The sequence below is a fragment of the Plasmodium gallinaceum genome (assembly GCF_900005855.1).
Source record: "Plasmodium gallinaceum strain 8A genome assembly, contig: PGAL8A_v1_141, whole genome shotgun sequence".
In the NCBI taxonomy this organism is placed as follows: domain Eukaryota; phylum Apicomplexa; class Aconoidasida; order Haemosporida; family Plasmodiidae; genus Plasmodium; species Plasmodium gallinaceum.
The window spans coordinates 382,064-391,380 of record NW_021628302.1 but is presented as its reverse complement, the minus strand read 5'-3'; the positions used below and the strand labels follow the sequence as shown (position 1 = coordinate 391,380).

At 20.4% G+C, this 9,317-nt stretch overlaps 2 protein-coding genes across 2 annotated transcripts; both read left to right on the top strand.

Moving 5' to 3' along the window:
• Nucleotides 1–377: 377 nt before the first annotated feature.
• PGAL8A_00481800 (citrate synthase, putative) lies at nucleotides 378–2,057 on the top strand (the record flags this gene model as incomplete). The annotated part of the gene is made up of 1 exon (XM_028673606.1): nucleotides 378–2,057. The coding sequence occupies one exon, from the start codon at nucleotides 378–380 to the stop codon at nucleotides 2,055–2,057; it is 1,680 nt and encodes a 559-aa protein (XP_028530042.1).
• Nucleotides 2,058–4,508: 2,451 nt separating this feature from the next.
• On the top strand, nucleotides 4,509–7,518 carry SRSF4 (serine/arginine-rich splicing factor 4, putative; the record flags this gene model as incomplete). The annotated part of the gene is made up of 4 exons (XM_028673605.1): nucleotides 4,509–4,613; nucleotides 4,867–4,952; nucleotides 5,733–5,819; nucleotides 5,898–7,518. The coding sequence occupies 4 exons, from the start codon at nucleotides 4,509–4,511 to the stop codon at nucleotides 7,516–7,518; spliced, it is 1,899 nt and encodes a 632-aa protein (XP_028530041.1).
• Nucleotides 7,519–9,317: the final 1,799 nt, after the last annotated feature.

Here is a 9,317-nt window from a genome sequence, read left to right as displayed (position 1 = left end):
TTTTTTTTTTTTTTTTTTTTTTTTTTTTTTTTTTTTTTTTTTTTTGCTATACATCTAAAATGCACACTTTTTAGACTTTTATTTACAAAAAATATAATTTTTTATATTATCACATTCATTATTTTTGGAGTACTAAAATTTTATTTAAAAAAAAAAAATTTTTAAACAAATAAAAAATTAACCATAAATTAAAGCCATTTTATACCTAATCAAATAATATTTTCCTTTTAATTGTCCATATCTTGTAAATCAATTTTGTTTTACAAAAAGCTTTAAAATAATTTACATAATCCTTTAATGCCTTATTTATACAGAAAATTATTATTTATTATAAAAAAAAAAAAATACATTAAAATTAATAACACTCCTATATTAAAATGGAAAAAATAAGAAAGATATCATATAATAAAGCTATTACTAAAGGTGAAATTAATAAAGTATTTATTAATCATCCAGAAAAAAAATATTTGCACCATACACATAAAAGGAATTTATATAATAAATCATTAACAAATATTAAAGTGACAGATGAGAAACGATCTTTTAATATTTCAGTTTCTGACTTATATAGAAAGAATAATTTTTTGAATAGAGACAATATTCGTTATTTTTCAAGTAATTCAGCTTATAAAAATTTATACTTGGAAAATTATGGAAAGATTAGAGAACATATTAATAATATAGATAACGAGGAATCTGTTATAATGAATATTTTAAAGGAAAAAACCTACGATTGCATACAGAAAACAAGAGAGCAACTAAAAGAAATTATGCATACTTATCCCAATACGCCTATATCTATATGCACACCGAATAATGTAATTGGTGGATTACGAAACACAATAACCTTAATTACGGATACTTCCATTTTAGAAAAAAAGAAAGGAATTTTATTTAGAGGAAAACCTGTAGAACAAATTTTAAAAGAATTTCCAAAATGGGATACAAACTGTGAATATCCTGTCGCCGAAGCGATGTTTTGGTTTTTGTTAACAAAGGAAATACCTACAAAAGATGACTTAAAACTTTTTTCGAGAGAATTATACTACAGAGCTAAAAAAATTCCATCATTTGTTTTTGAATTTATGGATAATATACCACCATTTACCCATCCCATGAGTCAATTAGTAACCACAGTATCTTTTTTAGAGTCCTTATCCCTATTTAAATTAAAATATTCTGAAGGACTATCAAAAACTGATTATTGGAAGTATATTTTAGAGGATGCAGTTTCTTTAATAGCACAAATTCAAGTTATTGGTGCTTACATTTTTAAAAGAACGTTTATAGACAATAATATAAAAAAGGGAGAAGGTATGCATTTAGATAATGATCTTGATTGGTCAGCTAATTTCACTAAATTAATAGGTTATGATGATAATCAAATAAGAGATTTATTAAGACTTTATTTTATCTTGCATAGTGATCATGAAGGGGGAAATGCAAGTGCTCATGTATCTCATTTAATAGGAAGTACTTTAGGAAACCCATATTTGTCCTTTTCTGGATGCGCTATAGCATTATCTGGCCCATTGCATGGATTAGCTAATCAAGAATGCCTAAGATTTTTATTAGATATAAAAAAAAAGTTAGGTGATAATCAGTTAACTCATGAGTTCATTGAAAAATATACTAAAGACACTCTGAACTCTGGTAGAGTTATACCTGGATATGGTCATGCAGTTTTAAGAATTCCTGATCCTCGATTTTTGGCCTTTAGAAACTTTGCTCTAACTCATTTTCCAGATGATCCATTGATCCAAATACTTGAAAAGTGTTATGAAGTAATACCTGGAATTCTTTCAGCTACGGGTAAAGTTAAAAATCCTTATCCTAATGTAGATTGTTATAGTGGTTCACTATTGTATCATTATGGTATTAAATATCCCGAATATTATACAGTTCTTTTTGCTCTTTCCAGATCTATAGGTGTAATGTCCCAATTAGTTTTATCTAGAGGGTTAATGTATCCTTTAGAAAGACCTAAATCAGTAGATATACATAATTTAAAAAAAATATGTGAAAAAAATTATATAAAAATTGAAGAATTTGAATAAAAAAAAAACATTATTGTGATAAAACTTTTTAAATTTATGTTCTTTATAATTTATAATATCTTAAATAATAAATTGAGTGCATTATGTTTTTTTGTTTTTTTATATAAATATGTATATATTTAATAAAAAAATTTCATTCTCAAAAAGAATATATTAGAAATATATTTTTCATTTACAAAAGTTAATATTACGTTAATTTTTAAATATGCTTGTTTTTTATTTTTCATTAATTTTTCTATGTGAGTTGGTATATTGTAATAAAACAGCTATATTTACTACAGCAATGCTTTAATTTTCTTCTCATTAATGAGAAAAAAAGAAAAAAGAGATAAAATATAAACCTATTTACTCTTAATTTTAACATTAATTTTAGTGTTCTTCCTTTTTTTAATGATGAAAAACAATACCCAAAAAACAAAAGTTGATAAAAACTAATGACTTTATATGCTTTATTAAATTTTTCTCATTTTTAGAGTAATTAATTTTAAGATAATCCTTAAATTCATAATTAAATATAATTTAAATATTAAAATATATACATATATATGAAAAGTATTCTTTATTTTTTAAAATTTAAGAAATTCATGAAAATTTAATAAATGCAATTTAAAAATGGAATATGCACAATTATATATAGTTTTACAAATAAATTATATAAAAAAAATGGAAATATATTTCATGTCTCCTTTTTTTATATTTTTAAAATTTTTTTAAAACATACTTTTAAAACATTCCTACTTAAATTTTCGAGAAGTATAGAACCTACTAAATAAATAATACAGAAAAAAAATATTAGTATGTGTAATATTAAATAATCTATTTTATATTCTTCATATTTATAATTTTATTAAATATTATATGAAGTTAAAAAAAAGACATATTTCAATAAATTAATTCAATTAATAAATCTCTTCAAAATTATTAAAACATTTTTATGTATAAACTTTAATATATTACATCATTTAATGAAAGTGATAGAAATTTTATATGTAAAAATCAATACTTAACCATACCAACTTTTCACATTTATTTTTCCATTATAACTTTTTTTTAAATATACATTCATAATTTTTTAACTCTGTGTTTCATATTATATTTTATATAACATGCTTTTCTATTTAAAATATTTCCTTTTTCTAAAAAAAAGAAAAATTATGTTCATATATGTTAAGAAATATGAGATATTTTCTTTCGTAATAAGTCTTTTATTCACTTATTCTATTAACTTATTTATTTTATTTTTTTTTCTTTTTCCACATAAATTTCGAATTTCGCTAAGAAAAAATGCTAATTTTAGTACTTAAGAATTTTGTAATTTATATATATATATTAGAATTAGAGAATTTCATTTATAAGTTACATATAAAAATTTTGCAAAATAAAGGTGAGATATTTTTTAGAAATATAATAAAATATAAATTCAACGATTGCTATTTTATCCTTTAATTTTTATTCTTTCAACATCTCAGAAATTTAAAAATACCTAATAAAAAGGTACCTTCTTAACTACCAATTTTTTACAAGTGATTAATGCTTTTACAATTTATAAATTATTTTATTAAAATTAGATTTAAATAAAAAGTATCTTTGGTTTTTCGTTATACTACAAAAAAAAAAAAAAAAATAAATAAATAAATAAATAACGCTCTATAAGAGAAAAAAATTATTAAAATTAATTTATATTAAAATTTTAAAAAGTATATTTTTTTTTTATCATTTTTAATTCATGTTTGCCTACAAATAAATGCATTTTTTTTTTTTTTTTTTTTTTAATGCACAAGAGTACTAAAGAAAATTATATGTAAAACATATTTTTTTTTTTAACTTTTTAACAATAAAATGTTCATTATTTAAAATAAATCCAACGTAATTGATTATTTTTAATTTATAAATATATATATGTATATATTTTTTTATTTTTTCATTTCATATTAAACAATTTCTCAAAAAAAATTTATATTAAATATTTTTTCAATATTTTGAATAGTAAGCAAAATATGAACTTACAAAAAATCCATCTTTCGCTTAAACATTTTTTTTTTTTATTTATTTATTCGCTAAATAATTTTAATTATCAAAATAAATTAAATGTTAAATTGTTAAATAGACTCTTTGATTTTATGTAATTGCATTTTATTGATATAAATAATAAAATTCTTTAAAATTATATAAATCATTAGAAAAATGTATATGAAATATGCTGGATAATTAATTTTAATTTTTGAAGGGATTTTAAAGCTTTTATATAGTTTCTGTTAATTTTTGTTTTGTTTTACGTGCATTGATATATTTTTTTTTTCTTTTTCTTTTTCTCTCTTTTTTTTTTCTTAAAAACATTTATATTTTATATATACATTTTAATGAATTGTTAAGATATATTTTTGCAAAATTAATATAAATCTTTATATTTTAATGTATTGTAATTTAATATAATTTAATTTAATAAACAAAATGAGCTATAAATCTTCAAGGTACAACAGATCCCCTTCATGCATATATGTAGGAAATTTACCAGGCAATGTCATAGAAGAAGAAGTTTATGACTTATTTGGAAAGGTTTATATTTATATATATTCATAAATATAGATTTTATATCTTTATATAACTGAACATTATATATATTAAATTTGATTATAGTTTTTTTTATTAAATTTTTATATTTTTTTCAAGAACTAATTTATTATTTTTATCATTTCAATTTATATAATGTTTTGTATAATTTTTTGTGTGTATAATATATATACTTAATTTTTATCATAATTATGAAAAATATTTATATATTTTTTATTTGTTTTATTTTTTTATATAGTTTGGTCGTATAAAATACATTGATATAAAAAAAGCAAGATCCTCTAGCTCTACTTCATATGCTTTTGTACATTACTGCGATGTCAAGTAAGAATAAGATAAAAAATGGAAGAATGATAAAAATATATCATTAATATATATTTTTATATACATATGTATATAATATATATATGTATATATATGTATATATAAATTATGTTGAATATTATCAGCTTTCATGAACCATTTATTATGGGGGAATTACACATGAACAATAGGGGTTTTCATTATAATAGTTACATTGTTGTATATTAGTTACATATTTGTTGCATTAAAAAAAGAAAAAATTGGTTTTAGTTATTTTTTCTTTTTTTTTTTTCGTTGACCATTAAGCAATATTTAAACCGTTGATTTTTATGTGAATTGTGAATTTAAAAATTGTAAGAATATGAGTTTTTTCTTTGAATGATAAAAAAAGTTTTGTAGTTTTGTAAAATGTTGTATATCTGGAATAAATATTGTTCAGTAATAAATGAAAACATTATTTTTTTTATTCGTTAAGTAATAAATATTACAAAAGTATTTCATATTTTTGAATTTACAAAAAAAATATGAAATAATTTTTTTTTTTTGTGAAACGTTTCATGAACCCCTTTGTATATGTATATGAAAATCATTTAGTATGGATCCCTATAATATTATTATAAAGCATGAAAAATGATTATATAACTATAAATATACCTGTGTTTTTAAATAAATAAAATTAAAAAAAATAATATTGATGGACACAATAGTTATTTATACATCCATAATTTTATTTACATGTATTTTACAAAATGAAATACTAATGCTTTATATTTTTATTTTATTTTATTTTTTTGTTCTTAGAGATGCAGAATATGCAATAGAAAGAAGAGATGGGTATAAATTTGATGGATTTCGTTTACGCGTTGAATTTTCAGGGGAAAATAGGAGGTATAACATTTTTTTTTTTTTTAAGACGCATGAAAAAAAAAAAAAGTTATAATATAAATATTATTTTATTTTTTACAGCTATGGAAAATATTACAGAAAAAAAGATGAAGGAATTGGCCCTCCTTTAAGAACTGATAATCGAGTTATTGTCAGTAATTTGCCAGATAACTGTAAATGGCAGCATTTAAAAGATATTATGAGACAATGTGGTGATGTGGGTTATGCTAATATTGAGCGTGGTAAAGGTATAGTAGAATTTATTAGTTATGATGATATGCTATATGCTATTGAAAAATTTGATGGTGCAGAATTTAAAGTTTATGATCAAGTTACAAACATTAAAGTAAGAAGAGACAAAAGGGGTTCTTCTTATATGAAAAGATATAGAAATGATTACTATAGCCCTAGATATAAAAGAAGACGCAGGTATAGCGATGAATCAGAGTCATCTATTAGAAATAGATCAAGATCAAGAAAACATAATAAATATAGCAATTCATCAAATAAAAGAAACAATAAATATGATTCTGATAGTGATAGCTTAAGTGATAATAAAGAAAGCTACAAAAATAGGAGTAAATACGATAAAAGTAGAGGTAAAAAAAAAAGTGGCCATAAAGGTAAAAGAAGCTATAGCTCAGAAGAAAAAAAAAATGATCAAATAAGTAGAAGTGGATCTAGTAATTCATCAAGAAGTGATGATAGAAATTACAAAAAAAAAAAAAATAAACGCGAATATCATGAAAACTCAAGTGATAGATTAAGCAAAAAATCTAGCACAGATAGAGAAAAAGAAAGTGAAAAAAATAAAAGTTTTAGTAAAAGAAGTTCAAGTGATAATAAAAGCATAAGCAATGACAAAAGTGAAAGTAGACAAAGAAGTGCAAGCGAAGATAGAGTAAAAAGTAGAAAAAGAAGTTCGAGTGACGATAGAAGCAAAAGTAGAAAAAGAAGTTCAAGTGAAGATAGAAGTGAAAGTAGAAAAAGAAGTTTAAGTGATGATAGGAGTGAGAGTAGAAAAAGAAGTTTAAGTGATGATAGAAGTGAAAGTAGAAAAAGAAGTTTAAGTGATGATAGAAGTGAAAGTAGAAAAAGAAGTACAAGTAAAAATAAAAGTTCAAAAAGAGGAAATAGCTCAAGTATTGAAAAAAAATCTAAGAGAAAAAGAAGCCGCAGTGTAACTGAAAGATCCGATTATAAAAGTAGCTCACGTGAGGATAAAAAAAATAAAGAAGATAAAAGTAATGATGACTTATGTGAGGTTAGAAAAAGTGATAAATCTCAAAGCAATTCAGTTAGATACAATAGCTCAGAAAGAAATGGAAGTAATGACGAAAATAACAAAACTGTTGAGAAAAATTCAAAAAACAATTATAAAAATGAAAAAAAAGGTAAAAACGCAGATGAAAAAGATTATAAAAATGAAAATTATGAAAATAATTGTAGATCAAGTGAAAATGAAGATTTTAAAAGTTTGCCTAATGCAGGAAATAAGAGTGACAGAGATAAATCATTAGATAATTATGATGAAGACAATAAGGACAACTCAGTAAATTCCAATAATGTTGAAGAAATTAAAAATCCTGTAACATCAGAATTAAATACTAAAAAAGAAAAAAAGGGGTCAAAAAAAAGTAATATTGAAGAAAAAGTAACTAATACAGTAGACGAAGGTCTAAATGGAAATGTGAGCAACTAAATTGAAATTTAATAAACTTTTTTTTAAACAATGATTATCTTAAACATAATCATAATCTTAGAAAAATATTGGAAATAAAATAAAAAAAAGACAGAAATATATAATAAAAATTAATAATTTATTGAACTTTTGTAATTTTGTATATTTTAAATAGCATTATAGGTTTTATTAAAAAATTATTTTTTGAAATCATGAAACAGTATATTATAAATATATATTATTCTTTTATTGATATATACTTATTTTAAACGTAATTTTTTTTTAATTTCTTTATTTTTTATAAATATTTACTTTTTTTCATTTTTTTTATTTTTCAAACAATTACAGGAGTTATTTAAAGCTTAAAAATTAACATATTTTAATATTTACTAATTTATGCGATTTTTTTCCATTTATTAAATAATATAAAATATTATATACATTTATAATAGTGTGCTTTTATTTAATAATCTATGCATAAAATATTAACTTTTTTTTTTTTTATTTACAATAAAAACTTTTTATAAACATAAATTAATAATAAAAATATATTCTACACAAAAAAAAAAAATTATATATCAAGACTAACATTACAGAAAGTAAGACTGTTGCTATGATTAAGAGTATAAAATATTATATTAAATTTTTAAAAGTTTTAAAGGAAAAAATGAATATATTTCTAAAATTTGTATTATAATATTTAACATTTTAGTTGAAAATACAAGAAACTTACGTAATCATTACATGTGTATTAAATTTTTAACATATACTGAAAGTATAAATTAAAAAATTTTACGCGCTTCTTTTTCGAAAAATAACTAGAAATGTTTCTATAGTTTGAACTATTTTATATATATTTTATTAAAAATTTGTAATTCTTTCTGTTTTAGTATCGTAAAAATTTTTTTTTCATTAAAAGTAGAAATACTATAAAATTTTATAATCCACAATTTTGTGTCATTTTCATATGTAGTCTTTATGCAGTTAATACAACGTTAAATATAAATGTTCAATAATTAAAAGAAAATACTTTTTCTTAGGATTTTAACAATTTTATTAACATTATATATTCATTTATAAAATCTAAAACATTCTTTTGAAGATATTTAAATATATGAATTTTTATATGGTGAAATTATAATAGAAATTCTATATTTTACCATTGCTGATAAAGAAAAAAAAATATATTTTATTAATATAATTATTAAATAAATGAAAAATTCTGCAATAAATTCAGTTTATAAATATTCAAAATATTAAATGTAATATAAGAACAATAGATATATTTCTGCATAAAATTTCAGTAAAATCTGATATAATTTTTTGAATTATATCTTACAAAAAATATGTTATATGTTTTTAAGAATAATATAGCTTTTATAATATTAGTGTATCATTACTAAAATGTCTCATATTTATCTTTAGATTTAAACGAATAGTTTTTATGTATTGGGGTTATTACTTTAGTCTATAAACGTTATAACTGAAAATATCCATAAAAGCATATTTTTTTATATATCTTATTTTTAAAAATACCTTGAAAATTGTCCACTGAAAATTTGCTCCTTTTTTTACATGTGAAAATTTAAATTTTATTAATACTCCACTTTTAAATTAGAGATTATTTATTTGAAAAATAGGATTCTACAACTTTCATTATGTAAGATACTATCATATAAAATTTGAATATTAGGCACATATCATATTTTATTTTGAAATTGTTATTCCATATTTTTTAATTTCTTTTAGTGTAATGTAATGATCCTTATTATATTAACAATTAGAAAAAAAATATGTTTAATTTACTTTTAAAATATCCA